The following is a 19,604-nucleotide window of genomic DNA, read 5'->3' as shown; positions in this document are numbered from 1 at the left end:
AGTTCCTGTGAAGCACGTAAAGGGTTAATAAACTTCTTGAATGTGGTTTTGAGCACCTTGAGGGGTGTAGTTTTTAGAATGGTGTCACACTTCGTTATTTTCTATCATATAGACCCCTCAAAATGACTTCAAATGTCATGTGGTCCCTAAAAAAAAAAAGGTGTTGTAAAAATGAGAAATTGCTGGTCAACTTTTAACCCTTATAACTCCCTAACAAAAAAAAATTTTGTTTCCAAAATTGTGCTGATGTAAAGTAGACATGTGGGAAATGTTATTTATTAACTATTTTTTTGTGACATATCTCTCTGATTTAAGGGCATAAAAATACAAAGTTTAAAAATTGCAAAATTTTAAAAATTTTCGCCATATTTCCATTTTTTTCATAAATAATCGCAAGTAATATCGAAGAAATGTTAACACTAACATGAAGTACAATATGTCACGAAAAAACAATCTCAGAATCAGCGGGATCCGTTGAAGCGTTCCAGAGTTATAACCTCATAAAGTGACAGTGGTCAGAATTGCAAAAATTGGATCGGTCATTAAGTACCAAATTGGCTCTGTCACTAAGGGGTTAAAGCACCCTCCTTTTGCCCCATCCAAAATAATAATAATAATAATAATAAAAAAATCAAACCTACACATATTTGGTATCGCCGCGTTCAGAATCGCCCGATCAATTAAAAAAAGCATTAACCTGATCGCTAAACAGCGTAGTAAGAAAAAAATTTGAAACGCCAGAATTACGTTTTTTTGGTCGCCACGACATTGCATTAAAATGCAATAACGGGCGATCAAAAGAACTTATCTGCACAAAAGTGGTATCATTAAAAACGTCAGCTTGGCACACAAAAAATAAGCCCTCACCCGACCCCAGATCACGAAAAATGGAGATGCTACGAGTATCGGAAAATTGCACAATTTTTTTTTTTAGCGAAGTTTTTCACCACTTAGATAAATTATAACCTAGACATGTTTGGTGACTCGTAATGACCTAGAGAATCACAATGGCAATGTCAGTTTTAGCATGTAGTGAACCTAGCAAAAAAGCCAAACAAAAAACAAGCGTGGGATTGCACTTTTTTGCAATTTCACCACACTTGGAATCTTTTTCCCGTTTTCTAGTACAAGACGTGGTAAAACCAATGATGTCGTTCAAAAGTACAACTCGCCCTACAAAAAATAAGCCCTCACATGGCTATATTGACAGAAAAATAAAAAAGTTATGGCTCTGGGAAGGAGGGGAGCGAAAACAAAAACGCAAAAACGAAAAAGGGCTGCGGCGTGAAGGGGTTAAAATGAATTTGATAAATAAACTTTGGTAAAAATCTTTTTAAACTCAGACTATCGTACCTTCCTGTACAGGGATTCAGTATCTCTGGAAGTGTGTGTATGTCATCCGAGAGTTCAACCTGCTTGTTTCGAGTACTGAGCACTTCAGCAGTTTACTGCTGGATCACCACTAGTTAGGATTAATGACTTCAGTTCTATATGAAAGTAATGTGTAGTGTTGGTCTATTCATTAAATTGTATTGTGAGAATAATTTATTCATTTATTGAAAATAATCTTGGAGTTCTAAGTGTCAAAGTAGAACTTATTGACCTTAAAATTTTTATAAAAGTATTTATTTATAAAAAAATAGTATGCAATGAGAAGACTCAATGAATATTTTTATTAAATTCAGAATGAAAAATATAGTAACTAGTAAATGGAAGTGTCCCTGTGCAGCTCTTAAAGGGGTTGGCCCACCAACATGCGGATGCTGATAAAAATGATAGTTTCAGACAGTCTGCAGCACTCATGTGACATAATGTTATGAGAGCGCTGGTAGACAGCACTGTTAAAGGGATTGTGCCACCAAAAACAATACATTTAACCAAAGTTTGCAGACGTCATAACGCCAGGGGGAACCAGGGAGCATACTTCAGCAGATGTAAGCATGGCTTGTTATTTTTTTTTTTGAACAAAGCATAATTTTTAATAACTGTAAATTACAAAACCATTTATCTCCACCTTTTCGGCTTTACTAAATGTATTCTTTAGGCCAGTCTCACACATCCAGATAATTCCGGTACCGGAGAAATCGGTACCGGAGTTATCCGTGTCCGTGTGCTCACGTGGCACATCAGTGTGGCAGCCATGTGCCGCCCGTGTGCCGACTGAGGACCACACGGACCGTGCAGGAGACAGCGCTACAGTTAAGCGCTGTCCCCTTGCTTTTGGTGCTGAAGCCGGCATTCATTCCTTCTCCCCAGCAGCGTTCACTGGAGAGAGGGAATGAAAAATCAAGGTTTTTTTTTTTGTTAAAAATAAAGTTTGGGGTCACCTCCTGCCTCCCACCCCCTGTGCACCCGCCTGCTTGCAGAGAAATTCTCACCCCGCGATGCCTCCTCTCAGCGCCGGCAGCTTGTCCTGTGTGAGCGGTCACGTAGTACCGCTCATTACAGTGATGAATATGCGGCTTCACCTCACATAGGGGTGGAGCCGCATATTCATCACTGTAATGAGCGGTACCACGTGATGCTCACACAGGACAAGCTGCGGCGCTGAGAGGAGGTATCGCGGGAGCTGGGTGAGTATTTCTCTGCAAGCGGGTGGGTGCAAGGGGGTGGGAGGCATTAGATGACCCCCAAACTTTAGTTTTAACAAAAAAAACTTGATTTTTCATCCCTTGTCTCCTGCAAGGGATGAATGCCGGCTTCAGCACCACACACAGGGGACAGCACTTACTGTAGCGCTGTTCCGTGTGGTCCTTAGGCGGCACACGTATGGCACACGGACAGCATCCGTGTGCGGTACGTGTTTACACGGACCCATTGACTTTAATGGGTCCGTGTGATCCGTGCGCTCCCACGAACACTGACATGTCTCCATGTTTTGTAAACGGACACACGGTCCGTGAAAACACACTGACATGTGCAGAGACAAATTTATTTTAATGTGTCTACGTGAGTCAGTGTCTCCGGTACGTGTCACCACACGTACCAAAGCCACTGACGTGTGAAACCTGCCTTATGGTGGGACAAGGGAATCTGTCACTTGCAAAATGTAAACTAAACTAATTAAATACATATATAAGGCACTTAGCCCCTATAAAAATATTAGCAGTATACAATTCATTCTTGTAATTAGTTTGAAAACTTCTCATATTTGATATGCAAATGAGGATGCTGTGGTGCACCCTTGGCGTAGCAAGAGCTCAGTGCTCCGCTACGCCCCTTCAATTTTTATACAGCATGGTTCCCTGTCACTGGTTGACAGCGCACGCTTGGCCAGCGCACGCACTGACTAAACCCTAACAGCTGTGCTGATTGTGCACAGTCAGCTGTGCGCGGCACAGTGTAATGTCAGGACCCACTTTTATCCTAACTGTGGTGCACATAGTGTGAGGGAAGGACTCACTCACGATTAGGGTCCAGGCAGCACTTGCTCTGGCCAATCAGAGTCAGGGAACTACTCAGTAAGCAACTTGGTTGGGTTACGATGCATTGAGCTCTTGCCATGCCAAGGGTGCACCGAGGCCCCCTCATTTGCACATGGAATATAAATCGTTTTCAAACTAAACTATAACAATGAAACATATAAAGCAAACATTACTTATTTGGTTAACTTTGAATTTGGGGTGAAAAACTCCCTTTAAGCAATTGAGGACATATCAGATTACACAATAATGCCTTATGTAAAGTAAACCTCTAGTTTGCAATCTACGGTTATACGTTTCTTCTTTTCCTATGATACCACTAGTAAGCTGGAGGGATTTATTGGGTTTATATGCATTTACCCAAGAATAGCACATACTTAATATAGTAAACTGCATTTTTTTCTTGTTTCACCAAACCAATGGATGTTTTTATTTTTGTTGTTGAAAATAATAAAACATTGGTGCAGTTCCACAGTGAGTTGTTTCTTTAGAGCTTAGGTCTAACAGTGACCCCCTGCACTGGATATCGGTCAATCAAACGCTGTGCCTCCCTCCATCCAGACATGAGGGCTCCGTGAGTTGTCGAATAGAAGTTTCTTTCTGTGGCTTCTCCAGCAAAAAGAATCTGCAATGGCTAAAGAAGAAATGAAGGTAATTTGGTTGTCAGCATGTTGAGGCACAAGGAACAATGCAAAATATGCAACTCTCGCCAATATTAGTGAGCGGTTTTAGCTTTAAACCGTCATTACATATTGCAACGAAATAGCAGAAATTGGTCAGGAAAGTAAAATTTAAAAAGATTAAATGATAAAGAATGACAAATCCCTGTACAAACAAGAAACATCTACAGCATTATGAGTATGCTTTACTCTCTATACTGGTTGAACTATGAATGGAAATTATCACCTGTAAGGTGACAACTTGCTAATTGCTAATGGTCCCACCCTTTGAAGAAAGCTATGTTCCCGCATGTGGCGGTAAGCTAATAAGGGCAAGGAGATATCACTGACAGTCCATAGAAAGTGAATGGAGTGACAGCCCATATATCGGACCATCACTCCTTTCAAATGCTCTGTTTACTCACACTCCTGGTAAAAAGCAAGTTATCACGTCAGACAAATGGGAACTTGAATATATAATTAAACCTCATAATGCTATGTTCACAGATGGAGTCCTGCCCCCACACTATGTGCGCCACAGTCAGGATAAAATTGGGTCCTGCCGCCACACTATGTGCACCACAGTCAGAATAAAAGTGGGTCCTGCCCCCACACTATGTGCGCCATAGTCAGGATAAAAGTGAGTTCTGCCCTCACACTATGTGCGCCACAGTCAGGATAAAAGTGAGTCCTGCCCTCACACTATGTGCACCACAGTCAGGATAAAAGTGGGTCCTGCCCCCACACTATGTGCGCCATAGTCAGGATAAAAGTGAGTCCTGCCCTCACACTATGTGCATCACAGTCAGGATAAAAGTGAGTCCTGCCCTCACACTATCTGTGCCACAGTCAGGATAAAAGCGAGTCCTGCCCCCACACTATGTGCGCCACAGTCAGGATAAAATTGGGTCCTGCCCTCACACTATGTGCGCCACAGTCAGGATAAAAGCGGGTCCTGCCCCCATACTATGTGCGCCACAGTCAGGATAAAAGTGGGTTCTGCCCTTTCACTATGTGCATCACAGTCAGGATAAAAGTGAGTCCTGCCCTCACACTACATGTGCCACAGTCAGGATAAAAGTGGGTTCTGCCCTTTCACTATGTGCACCACAGTCAGGATAAAAATGAATCCTGCCCTCACACTATGTGCGCCACAGTCAGGATAAAAGTGGGTTCTGCCCTTTCACTATGTGCGCCACAGTCAGGATAAAAGTGGATCCTGCCCTCACACTATCTGTGCCACAGTCAGGATAAAAGTGGATCCTGCCCCCAAACTATGTGCGCCACAGTCAGGATAAAAGTGGGTCCTGCCCCCACACTATGTGTGCCACAGTCAGGATAAAATTGGGTCCTGCCCTCACACTATGTACATCACAGTCAGGATAAAAGTGAGTCCTGCCCTCACACTATGTGCGCCACAGTCAGGATAAAAGCGGGTCCTGCCCCCCACACTATGTGCGCCATAGTCAGGATAAAAGTGAGTTCTGCCCTCACACTATGTGCGCCATAGTCAGGATAAAAGTGAGTCCTGCCCTCACACTATGTGCGCCACAGTCAGGATAAAATTGGGTCCTGCCCTCACACTATGTGCATCACAGTCAGGATAAAAGTGAGTCCTGCCCTCACACTATGTGCGCCACAGTCAGGATGAAAACGGGTCCTGCCCCCACACTATGTGCGCCATAGTCAGGATAAAAGTGAGTTCTGCCCTCACACTATGTGCGCCATAGTCAGGATAAAAGTGAGTCCTGCCCTCACACTATGTGCGCCACAGTCAGGATAAAATTGGGTCCTGCCCTCACACTATGTGCATAACAGTCAGGATAAAAGTGAGTCCTGCCCTCATACTAGGTGCGCCACAGTCAGGATGAAAGCGGGTCCTGCCCCCACACTATGTGCGCCATAGTCAGGATAAAAATGAGTCCTGCCCTCACACTACATGTGCCACAGTCAGGATAAAAGTGGGTTCTGCCCTTTCACTATGTGCACCACAGTCAGGATAAAAACGAATCCTGCCCTCACACTATGTGCGCCATAGTCAGGATAAAAGTGAGTTCTGCCCTCACACTATGTGCGCCGCAGTCAGGATAAAAGTGGGTTCTGCCCTTTCACTATGTGCGCCACAGTCAGGATAAAAGTGGATCCTGCCCCCACACTATGTGCGCCACAGTCAGGATAAAAGTGAGTCCTGCCCTCACACTATCTGTGCCACAGTCAGGATAAAAGTGGATCCTGCCCCCACACTATGTGCGCCACAGTCAGGATAAAAGTGGGTCCTGCCCCCACACTATGTGTGCCACAGTCAGGATAAAATTGGGTCCTGCCCTCACACTATGTACATCACAAGTGAGTCCTGCCCTCACACTATGTGCGCCACGGTCAGGATAAAAGTGGGTCCTGCCCCCCACACTATGTGCGCCATAGTCAGGATAAAAGTGAGTTCTGCCCTCACACTATGTGCGCCATAGTCAGGATAAAAGTGAGTCCTGCCCTCACACTATGTGCGCCACAGTCAGGATAAAAGTGGATCCTGCCCCCACACTATGTGCGCCACAGTCAGGATAAAAGTGGGTACTCCCCTCTCACTATGTGCACCACAGTCGGGATAAAAGTGGGTACTGCCTCCACAATACATGCGGCACAGTCAGGATAAAAGTGGGTCCTGCCCTCACACTCTGCGCATAAACATACGTTCAGTGGCTCTGTTGAGGCTTATGGCTGAAACCCCGCAAAACAGGACTGAGGCAAATGTGCTTTCGGGGCTATTGATTATACTGATGTAGATGGAATACAGTGAGCTTTGTCAAACATAATTTTCGGCCATAGAGGCAGTTGAGGCTTGAACTAGCCTGGCTTAGAACAAATGGGTCAAAAACCGAAAAAACAAGTACTGAGATAAGCAGGTTTTTGAAAAAATGAAACGTTAAAACGTAACCTTTACTCTGTTACTAGATAAAAAGTGGTATAGTGCCACTAAGGTGCTAGTGCTGACACATACATAAACAGAAACGAACAACCCATAAAATATCTCGGATCACTCCAAAGGGCCACGAAAATGGTTACCATTCGGAGACACAAGAAAATATCCCGACGCTAGAGACACCTCATGCCACATAGGAGGAAAAAAAAACCCTGCTAATACCATCAAATGAATAGTAGTGAACACCCCGTGCCCATCGGGGATCACACACTATAAAGCAGTAAATATAACGGGGGGGTACCACTCCCTAAGGTGCTCTATAGGGGATATAAAGTACAGTGTAAGTAGATCCTGAGATAGCAGTATGTAAACGCGATATACCAAATGTGCTGAACATAAAAAGCATACCCTTACATAACATAGATATTAAGTGGACTAAGCGTCTCCCTACCGGAGGCCAGACAACAGGTAACACCGTTTTCCACTGAGGGAACCTCTCAAGGTGTGTGTCTAGTACGCCACCTAATGGGATAAAATCTTATGTCCACCAATTAAACATGTACTCATCTGCTTATTCTGGTGACTATCACAGTCCTTCTGCAGAGATGGATTGAGCCGGACCCTTTAGCGTTTTTTAAACATCCGCCTTATGGTATCCTGCTTGAAATATGCCTCCCGACTCGTTTCTTCCTGAATTGAGTCATCAGGGGATTATGGCATAACGGTCGCGATTGCTCAACCGTTATGCCATAATCCCCTGATGACTCAATTCAGGAAGAAACGCGTCGGGAGGCATATTTCAAGCAGGATACCATAAGGCAGATGTTTAAAAAACGCTAAAGGGTCCGGCTCAATCCATCTCTGCAGAAGGACTGTGATAGTCACCAGAATAAGCAGATGAGTACATGTTTAATTGGTGGACATAAGATTTTATCCCATTAGGTGGCGTACTAGACACACACCTTGAGAGGTTCCCTCAGTGGAAAACGGTGTTACCTGTTGTCTGGCCTCCGGTAGGGAGACGCTTAGTCCACTTAATATCTATGTTATGTAAGGGTATGCTTTTTATGTTCAGCACATTTGGTATATCGCGTTTACATACTGCTATCTCAGGATCTACTTACACTGTACTTTATATCCCCTATAGAGCACCTTAGGGAGAGGTACCCCCCGTTATATTTACTGCTTTATAGTGTGTGATCCCCGATGGGCACGGGGTGTTCACTACTGTTCATTTGATGGTATTAGCAGGGGTTTTTTTTCCTCCTATGTGGCATGAGGTGTCTCTAGCGTCGGGATATTTTCTTGTGTCTCCGAATGGTAACCATTTTCGTGGCCCTTTGGAGTGATCCGAGATATTTTATGGGTTGTTCGTTTCTGTTTATGTATGTGTCAGCACTAGCACCTTAGTGGCACTATACCACTTTTTATCTAGTAACAGAGTAAAGGTTACGTTTTAACGTTTCATTTTTTCAAAAACCTGCTTATCGCAGTTGAGGCTTGACAGCAAGACGTAGTTGGCTGTACAGAGTTTACACATTGGAGTGATTAATTTTATATTTTAATAGATCAGTCGTTTAGATGCAGATTGGGATAAGTGTGGTAAATATCTGTGCTGCTGAATCACTAAAATTCAGGATGTTCCTGTGGTGCATCATGATGAAGGAGTCTTGAACTCTGAAACGCACAGAATAATAAAGCCACATGTACTAATAATCTCTGGAATTTTAGTGATTCAGCAGCGCAGATATTTACCACACTTATCCCAATCTGTATCTAAATGACGGGTGTCTCCTGGACTCGTGGATCTGCTGCAGCGAATCTTTTCAATGCTTCAACTTAACCATATCTGGTGAGTGAAATCCTATAGATTAACTTTTTAACCTTCTCACATAACACACTATTTGTGCTCTTTCCTTCAACAGTGTTTATAATATGATAGATGAGACTTTTATGGACATAACAATGACACGTGTATTTTTTAATATATTTTTAAGGGGCGAAAAAAAAAAAACAGTTTTCACTATTCACTGTATTTGTTAGCCCCATTAGTGAACTTCAACCTGATAAAATCTCTCTTGCAGTATTAAAGCAACCCTCCACCCTGGAGCCTGGTGCAGTCTTTCCTATGCTGTATAGGCATTGACTTAAGGTACCGTCACATTAAGGTACCGTCACATTTAGCGACGCTGCAGCGATCTAGACAACAATCCCGAAATACATCACACAGTAGAGCCCATTGGTAAACGGTCACCATGGAGACAATTAAACACTGTGGAAACGTATGGAGAGAAAAGAGTAAACACTGCATGTTTTTATATTTATGTGATGAGTATTATAGAGTTACACTTGGCGGTGGTGTGCCTATATGTTAATCATATGGCTATATATATCTGATGTCTGTTTTGTCATATTGATTGTTTATATGTTAATGGTGGGCTGACACAGAATGGTGATTGGCTCCCTGCGTGGAGTGCACACTATTTAAGACAGCCCACGGCACTATGCTGTATGTTTGAAAAAGGCTGAATGTGCAGCCGAAACGTTGCTATTTTACCATGGCTGGAATAAAGTTCTCTTCTATTGGATGACACCCGTTTGGAGCGCTGTTCTTCCTATTTTACAGGCAGCTCTCCAGCGACCAACGATGACGGTCCCCTGGTAACCAGGGTAAACATCGGGTTACTAAGCGCAGGGCCGCGCTTAGTAACCCGATGTTTACCCTGGTTACCAGCGTAAACGTAAAAAAAAAAAAACACTACATACTTACATTCCGGTGTCTGTCCTCCGGCGCTGTGCTTTCCTGCACTGGCTGTCAGCGCCGGCCAGCCATAAAGCAGAGCGGTGACGTCACCGCTGTGCTTTACGGCTGGCCGGCGCTTACAGCCAGTGCAGGAAAGCACAGCGCCGGGGGACAGACACCGGAATGTAAGTATGTAGTGTTTGTTTTTTTACGTTTACGCTGGTAACCAGGGTAAACATCGGGTTACTAAGCGTGGCCCTGCGCTTAGTAACCCGATGTTTACCCTGGTTACCAGTGAAGACATCGCTGAATCGGCATCACACACACCGATTCAGCGATCTCTGCGGGAGGTCCAGCGACGAAATAAAGTGCTGGACTTTCTGCTCCGACCAACGATGGCACAGCAGGATCCAGATCGCTGCTACCTGTCAAACTGGACGATATCGCTAGCCAGGACGCTGCAACATCACGGATCGCTAGCGATATCGTTCAGTGTGACGGTACCTTTAGACTTGCTACTGCTCCCTATGAAAATGTGGTGGCTATGTTGGATACTGAAAAACTGGAACATCTTTCTCAGTTGAAGAAGGAGTGGGGAAAAAATGAGGGCACTAGGCAGTGTGTGTTGCAGACAAATGTGGATTCACTTAAGTGTCAGGGTAAAGCGTTACTTTAAAAAAAAAGGCATTCTAAACAAGTTAATAAGGCTTTATGCACCTTTAGAGCTACAATTAACTACTGCTGAAGGAAGCCTACCTTTGCTTCTGTGTATCCAAGATCTGACGTGCCCTCCTTGGTTCTTCAATATATTCTATACCCCAAAATTTACTCCCTGTTGGTTGGCCTTTATGTGCTGTTTTATAATAAGACAATGGATGTCCACTAAACTGTAGTTTGATGTTATAAAGGTGTTCCTTCATTCTCGCCCTCAATTCATATTCAGATTGTTTGCCTTTTTATATACAAAGCTAGTACATAGTACAGAAAAAGGTTTTTTTTTCCTTGCAAAATATTTGAAATGTGTAAGGCAAGGAGAAATCATAACCCCATATTCACCTTTTTTGGGCTCTGATGAGACATTTACTATTAAAAAACGTGCCACACTAAACGAATAGTATATTGCATACAATGTCCTTGTCAGAAACTTTAGGTAGGGAGAACAAAGAGTGAATTGAGGGTGAGAATGAAGGAACACCTTTATAATATCAAACTACAGTTTAGTGGACATCAACTATCCTATGGTTATAAAACAGCACATAATAGCCAACTAACGGGGAGTAAATTTTGGGACACAGAATATGTTGAAGAACATTGAAGAGGGGGAAATTCCATTACATTATGTCAAGAAAAGAAAGCAAATAGATTTTTCTACTAAATTCATTAAGACCATATGGTCTAAACAGCGAAATTGAACTATTTGCCTTTTAATTGCATGGTTTTATATTGCACCAATAACTGGAGATTCGGACCTATAAAAGATCTGCCCGCTCTTGTGCATGTAAACCCTGATGAAGGAGGTTGAAACCTCTGAAAAATATTGAATGATTAGCCGCACGCTTCTCTTCCTTATTTGAAGGAGAGTTTGCCCCTCCAGCGCCGTCACCCAGGCACAGAGGACAGTAGACTCCCACAAGCCAGTGTGAGGACAGATGTGACCAGCCGGCACGCTGTCTGCTCAATCGGTGAAGGATCGAACTCAGGACAGCTGACACATTACCTAGGGTGACCCAGGATAAGCCAAACTGCCTCCTCTTATCCATAGGAAAAACCAAGGAGGGCACATCAGACCTTGGATACACAGAAGCAAAGGTAGGCTTCCTTCAGCAGTAGTTAATTGTAACGCATACATACCTCCCTTTCGTTTTACTTTATTGGTTTATGCACGCATGTTGGCAAAAAGTGCGTTTGTATGCAGCTTTTTTAACTATTTAGGAAAGGCAACGCTTATGCACATAATTTAGCATTTTTAACAAAGTACCGTATATACTCGAGTATAAGCCAAGATTTTCAGCCCACTTTTTTGGGCTGAAAGTCCCCCTCTCGGCTTATACTCGAGTCATACCCAGGGGTCGGCAGGGGAGGGGGAGCGGGGGCTGTCTAATTATACTTACCTACTCCTGGCGCGGTCCCTGCAGGTCCCTGGCTCCTCAGCTTGTTCCTGTAGTGAGCGGTCACATGGTACCGCTCATTACAGTAATGAATATGCGGCTCCACCTCCCATAGGGGTGGAGCCGCATATTCATTACTGTAATGAGCGGTAACGGTGACCACTCACTACAGGAGGAAAATGCGGCGCCGGGGAACAGATGTGCAGCGACGGCGCCAGGAGCAGGTAAGTATGACGGGTGCAGTACGCGAAATTCACCTGCTCCTCATTCCACCGTCGGTGCCGCTGTGTCTTCCGCAGTGACGCTCAGGTCAGAGGGCGCGGTGACGCGATTAGTGCACGCCGCCCTCTTCCTGAACGTCGGTGCAGAGGATGGGAAGACACAGTGGCGGTCAGCGGTGGAACAGGAAAGGTGAGTATAGCAAGTGCCGGGGGCCGGAGAGGTGAGTATGTAAATTTTTTTTTTTTTAATCGCAGCAACAGCATATGGGGCAAATATCTGTATGGAGCATCTTATATGGCCATGTGCAGCATGATATGGGGGCAAATATCTGTATGGGGCAACTTATGTGGCCATGCAGCATGATATGGAGGCAAATATCTGTATGGGGCATCTTATGTGGCCATGTGCAGCATGATATGGGGACAAATATCTGTATGGGGCATCTGTATGGGGCCATGTGCAGCATTATATGGGGCCATGCGCAGCATGATATGGGGGCAAATATCTGTATGGAGCATCTTATAGGGCCATAATCCACATTTGTGGAGCATTATACGGGGCAAATATCTGTATGGAGCATCTTATGTGGCCATGTGCAGCATTATATGGGGGCAAATATCTGTATGGAGCATCTTATGTGGCCATGTGCAGCATTATATAGGGGCAAGTATCTGTATGGAGGATCTTATGGGGCTATGTAGAGCATTATATAGTGGCAAGTATCTGTATGGAACATCTTATGTGGCCATATGCAGCATTATATGGGGGCAAGTATCTGTATGGAGCATCTTATGGGGCCACGTGCAGCATTACATAGGGCAATTATCTGTATGGAGCATCTTATGGGGCCATAATCCACATTTGTGGAGCATTATACGGGGCAAATATCTGTATGGAGCATCTTATGTGGCCATGTGCAGCATTATATGGGGGCAAGTATCTGTATAGAGCATCTTATGGGGCCACATGCAGCATTATATGGGGGCAAGTATCTGTATGGAGCATCTTATGGGGCAATTATCTGTATGGAGCATCTTATGGGGCCATAATCCACATTTGTGGAGCATTATACGTTGCAAATGTCTGTATGGAGCATCTTATGGGGTCATAATCAACATTTGTGCAGCATTATATGGGGCATATTTTTAAAATGGAGCATCTTATGGAGCCCATCATAAACTGTATGGAGTATTATATGGGGCTCCTGATTCAATATGGATATTTAAAAACACTTAAACTACTGATGTCTCAATTAATTTTACATTTATTGGTATCTATTTTTATTTTTGAAATTTACCGGTAGCTGCTGCATTTTCCACCCTAGGCTTACACTCGAGTCATTAAGTTTTCCTAGTTTTTTGTGGCAAAATTAGGGGGGTCGGCTTATACTCGGGTCAGCTTATACTCGAGTATATACGGTATATTAGAATCATTATTTTCAGCGGCCTGATATAAATCAGAAGCAACTTGCTAGACAAAAAAAAAAGAAAAGGCTGAAAATATACATATTCTGAACAATTTGTAAGAGAACTGCAATATAAAAATCTGTTCCACTGATCCTTTTTCTGTTGGCGGTTTTTGTATTCTTACTTTTTATTACAGTACATTGCAGATATGAATAAGTGTGACAGAAAACTAAAGTTTACCTTCAGAGCTTCATTGTTTGTGGGTAGTGGCTCTGCTAGATTGTCCACATCAATGCCAGAACTGCCCACTGCTACGTAGCTGTACGAGCCACCAGTATATGGCTGGCTGTGCCACTGAGAACGCAGAAAACTGATTGGTGGAGGCAAGTCAGGATTTCCTAGGGGAAGTTAGAAAACATTATTCATTATTCATGCTTAAAACATACAACTCTGCCCTTCACCTCTCCAAACAAACCTATTTCAACACCCTCATCACCTCACTGTCCAACAACCCTAAACGTCTCTTTGACACTTTTCATTCCCTACTCAACCCAAGAGTGCAGGCCCAAACCACTGATCTCTGCGCTGACGATCTGGCCAATCACTTCAAAGAAAAAATTGACCACATCCGACAGGAAATTATCTCCCAATCCCTTCATACCATGCACTGTCCTCTCTCCCCCATTGCATCTAGTTCACTCTCTGACTTTGAACCAGTTACAGAAGAAGAAGTAATCAGGCTCCTTGCATCTTCTTGCCCGACCACTTGCACCAGTGACCGCATTCTGTCACATCTTCTCCAGTCCCTTTCCCCTGCTGTCACCTCTCACCTAACAAAAATATTCCACCTTTCTCTCTCTTCCGGTATCTTTCCCTCCTCATTTAAGCATGCCATCATACATCCATTACTTAAAAACCCATCCCTCGACCAAAACTGTGCCGCTATCTCTCAGATAACTCTCTTCTTGACCCTCTTCAATCTCGTTTCCGCTCATTACACTCTACTGAAACCGCCCTCACCAAAGTCTCTAATGATCTACTAACAGCTAAATGTAATGGTCTCTACTCCATGCTAATTCTCTTGAATCTCTCCCTAGCATTCGATACTGTAGATCATCAGCTCCTCCTCATTATGCTACACTCCATCGGCCTCAAGGACACCGTTCTCTCCTGGTTCTCCTCCTATCTCTCTGACCGCTCCTTCACTGTATCTTTTGCTGGTTCCTCCTCCTCTCACCTTCCCCTTACTGTTAGGGTTCCTCAAGGATCAGTCCTAGGCCCCCTCCTCTTCTCTTTGTATACTGCCCCTATTGGACAAACAATCAGTAGATTCGATTTCCAGTACCATCTCTATGCTGATGACACCCAATTACGGTATACACTTCTGCTCCTGATATCACGCCTGCCTTTCTAGAAAACTTTCTAGAAAAAATTGTCTTAATGCTGTCTCTCACATCATGTCCTCCCTCTATCTGAAGCTGAACCTGTCAAAAACTGAACTCCTTGTGTCCTCTCCCTCTACTAACCTACCTTTGCCTGACATTGCCATCTCCGCGTGTGGTTCCACCATTACTCCCAAGCAACATGCCCACTGCTTTGAGGTCATACTTGATTCCGAGCTTTCATTCACCCCCCACATCCGATCACTGTCTTGCTCTTGTTATCTGCATCTCAAAAACATTTCTAGAATCCGCCCTTTTCTTACTTTCGACTCGGCAAAAACTCTTACTATTTCACTTATTCATTCTTGTCTGCACTATTGTAACTCTACTAAACACCTCTTACCAAACTCTCCCCTCTCCAATCTGTCCTGAATGCTGCAAACCGGATCATATTCCTCACCAATCGTTATACCGGTGCATCTACCTTGTGCCAGTCATTACACTGGTTACCCATCCATTCCAGAATCCAGTATTCACAAAGCACTCCATGGCTCAGCACCACCCTACATCTCCTCCCTGGTCTCAGCCTACCACCCGTGCTCGCCGTTTTGCTAATAACCTGAGGTTAGCATCCTTAATAATCAGAACCTCCCACTCCCGTGTCCAAGACTTTTCACGTGCCGCATCAATTCTTTGCAATGCACTACAAAGGTTAATACGATTAATCCCCAATCCCCACAGCTTTAAGACTGGCCTACCGCCTCAACGCATTAACCTAACTATCCCTGTGTGGTCCATTCAAAAAACTTAAACCATAATTAGGTACCTGGCATCATGTTCTCATACACTTTATGCATTTAATAGCCCTCTGTGTCTGTACTGTTACATATTTAGGCTGTTAACTGGTTCATGCAGCTTTACATGAACCCCTGATTCTTACACTATGACTGGTCCGAACAACGAAAGCAATTGTTACCATCCACCTCTCGTGTCTCCCCTTTTTCCTCATAGTTTGTAAGCTTGCGAGTAGGGCCCTCACTCCTTTTAGTATCTGTTTTGATCTGTGTTTATTGTTATGCTGTAATGTCTATTGTCTGTACAAATCCCCTCTATAATGTAAAGCACTGCGGAGTATGTTGGCGCTATATAAAATTATTATTATTATTTATTACGGTTATGGTTTTGACAATTAAAAAAATAAACTGTCTCTGCCATAATAATATCTCTACTTCTTCTGTAATAAGATTTGTTTTTTTTGTTTATCTGTATAACATTTTTATTTTTCCACTGACTTAGTTGTACGAGGCCTTGTTTTATGCAGACATAGTGTATTATATTTTAATTTTATTTATTGGAGGCACTAAGAAAAAAGTTATTTTTTGCCATTGTTTTTTCGTTTCTTATTTATTCTTTCCAATGTTACACTACTGTGAAACATATCCCTCCAGATAGCCAAGCAAACAGGCACAGGCTGGAAGTAACACTTTGGTCACATGTTGCATTTTTGCAGCATTTTTTTATGCCAAGTTTAAGCTGCTTGCAAAAAGAAGGTTTTGCTTAGATTTTGCTGCATTTTTTTTCCCGGGAACAATTGTCTCTTTTTTTAACCAAAAAGGAAAGATCTATCTCATAACAAGGGTGATAACCGGGACAATGTCCACCACATTAACAGAGACAGATCTGAAATGGATAGAAAACGAGAGATAAGCTTCAATGTCGAAAAATACAAATGTATTAAATTTATAATAGTAATCATAGTGTGAACATGATGATAGAGTCCGTTAAAAATTAAATTGAGACTTCAGGTATCTAAACAGTGTCAGCCCGCTGATGTGTCGCTGCTCTCTATACATTTTGGTGTAATGCTGCTACTATAACTGCACAGGAGTACATGCCCCCCACCAAACTGCATTCTCTGAGACAGATATCGGTTGCTACCTTTTGCTATCGATTTCTTTGGCAGTTCATTCATGCTGTGGCCTGCATTTATGGGTGTCTGGAAACTTTCCCGTTACACTCATCTTTGACTAAGAAACAAATGGCCGTTATCACAAGAGGATCTGGTAGCCTCAATGTAGTTGATCTATAGGACAGTAAAACTGATTTATTTTTGCTGGACCTAGCTGCATTACAGCCTCGAGTTGTCTTATCTCTAATTTTTTGTAATATAACCTTTGACATTTATTTGATAAATACCACTGTCACTTTATGAGGTTATAACTCGGCAACGCTTCAATGTATCTCACTGATTCTGAGATTATTTTTTCGAGACATATTGTACTTCATGATAGTGGTAAAAAACTTTCAATATGACTTGTGTTAATTTCTGAAAATATCGGAAATTTGGCGAAACTTTTTAAAATTTCTCAATTTTTAATCTTTATGCACTTAAACTAGAGAGTTACTGTATGTCACACAAAACAGTTAAAAATAACATTTCCCACATGTCTACTTTACATCAGAACAATTTTGGAAACATATTTTTATTGTTACGAAGTTATAAGGGTTAAAAGTTGATCAACAATTTCTCATTTTTCTATAAACGTTACAAAACCATTTTTTAGGCACCACATCACATTTGGAGTGACTTTGAGGGGCCCATATGACATAAAATACCCAAAAGTGACACCATTCTAAAAATGGCACCCCTCAAGGTGCTCAAAACCACATTCAAGAAGTTTATTAACCCTTCAGGTGCTTCCCAAGAATTAATGGAATGTGGAAGGAAAAAATTAACATTTCACTTTTTCCCCCAAAAAATGTTTCTTTATTGCCATATTTTCCATTTTCACAAGGATAACAGAAGAAAATGCACCACAAAATTTGTTGTGCGATTTCTCCTGAGTACGCCGATACAACATACGTGGAGGAAAACTATTGTTTGGGTGCTTGAAAGGGAAGGAGCGTCATTTGACTTTTGGAATACAAAATTGGCTTGAATCAAAAGCGTTTGGAGAGCCCCTGATGTGCCTAAACAGTAGAAATCCCCCCCACAAATTACCCCATTTTGGAAACTATGCCCCTCGAGGACTTTATCTAGATGTTTGGTGAGCACCTTGAAACCTCAGGAGCTTCACAGAATTTTATAATGTTGAGCTGTGAAAATTAAAAAACACATTTTTTCCACAAAAATGTTATTTTAGCCTCAATTTTTTTATTTTCACAAGGGTGGCAAGAAAAAATGTTCCCCTAAATTTGTTTGCAATTTCTGCTGAGTACGCCAATACCACATATGTGGAGGAAAACTATTGTTTGAGCGCACAGAAGGGCTTGGAAGGGAAGGAGCGCCATTTGACTTTTGGAATACAAAATTGGCTTGAATCAATAGCCAACGCCATGTCGTGTTTGGAGAGCCCCTGAGGTGTCTAAACAGTAGAAACCCCCCACAAATGACCCCATTTTGGAAACTAGACCTCTCAATGACTTTATCTAGATGTGTGGTGAGCACCTTGAAACCTCAAGGGCTTCACAGAATTTTATAATGTAAAATAATCAAAAAACACATTTTCCCAACAAAAATGTTGTTTCAGCCCCATTTTTTAAAAATTTTCACAATGGTAACAGGAGAAAAGAGATGCCAAAATTTGTTGTGAAATTTTTCCAAAGTACGTAGGTACCCCATATTTGTTGAAAATGACTGCTTGGGCGCAAAGTAGGGCTGGAAAGACAATGACCGCTATTTTGGCTGCAATTGGCTTCGGATACCATGTCACATTTGATGTGCCCCTGGCATGCCAAAACAGCAGAAACCACCACAGCTGATCCCATTTTGTAGACTATACCTCTTAAGGAATTCATCTAGGGGAGTAACCCCCAGGCGATTCACAAACTTGTATAAAACTGGGCTCAGTAAATTAAATATTACTATTTTTTCCACTAAAATGTCACTTTAACCCCAAGTTTGCAATTTTCAAAAGGGGTAATAGGAGAAAATGAACAGTACAATTTGTTATGCAATTTGTCCTGAGTACATCAATACCCCATAAGTGGTCGAAAACTACTTTTGAGGCACAGTGCAAAGCTCAAAAGGTAAGGAGCACCATATTACAGTGCAGGTTTTGCTGCATTGGTTTGAGGGGGCCATATCACATTGACAGAGCCTCTGAGGTGCCAGAACAGCAGAACCCCCATAAGTGACCCCATTTTACGAACTACACCTCTCAATGAGTTCATCTAGGGGTGCAGTGATCATATTGATACAACAAGTGTGTCACAGAATTTGATACCATTGGGCAGCCACTTATTAGCTTTGTATACCCCTGATAAACCCCCGCTATACATGGATGGGGGAGAAACGCGTCGGGCATTGTTTTGGGGAGACTGCTATCTAGCGCTCGATGCGATTGGTGTCCTAGCGGTGCTGAAGGTCTCCGCAAGCCTGCAGATGAGTATCAATGATATGGCATTTTTCTTTATAAGTATGGGGATGATTGTGTCCTTCCATATATAATAATACATTGCCTCTCTGGGGGCCCCAGGCTTGTGGGTCCGGTTTGATACATTACTGCAGCATGCACTTAAGATAATTTGTCTATAAGACATTATTCTATCTACTAGATAGGCCTTGTTTATTGCAATATGCACTTTAAATGGTATAAGTATAACACATGGTGATAATAATTTACCATGAGGTGTTACTTTATTTCCATTCTTCTTTGCAATATACGTCTCTTTAATAATACACTGGTTTATCGAGACGTCTCAGTATGTATTTATGACTGCTATCTGTAGAGGCGTCTTTG

The 19,604-nt window shown here is 42.6% G+C and overlaps 1 protein-coding gene across 1 annotated transcript in view; it reads right to left on the bottom strand.

The window, feature by feature from the left end:
- Positions 1-1,654: 1,654 nt before the first annotated feature.
- The window catches only part of PAOX (polyamine oxidase), a 70,867-nt gene continuing 52,917 nt past the window's right edge, over positions 1,655-19,604 (bottom strand). The window contains exons 6-7 of the mRNA XM_069752994.1: positions 13,721-13,878; positions 1,655-4,056 (exon numbers count right to left, since the gene is read on the bottom strand). Coding sequence (XP_069609095.1) covers positions 3,910-4,056; positions 13,721-13,878 — 305 coding nt within the window. The 3' untranslated portion in view covers positions 1,655-3,909. The remainder of the gene's footprint in view (positions 4,057-13,720; positions 13,879-19,604) is intronic.

Source organism: Ranitomeya imitator, chromosome 2, assembly GCF_032444005.1.
Source record: "Ranitomeya imitator isolate aRanImi1 chromosome 2, aRanImi1.pri, whole genome shotgun sequence".
NCBI lineage: Eukaryota > Metazoa > Chordata > Amphibia > Anura > Dendrobatidae > Ranitomeya > Ranitomeya imitator.
This window is presented reverse-complemented; position numbering and strand designations above follow the sequence as displayed.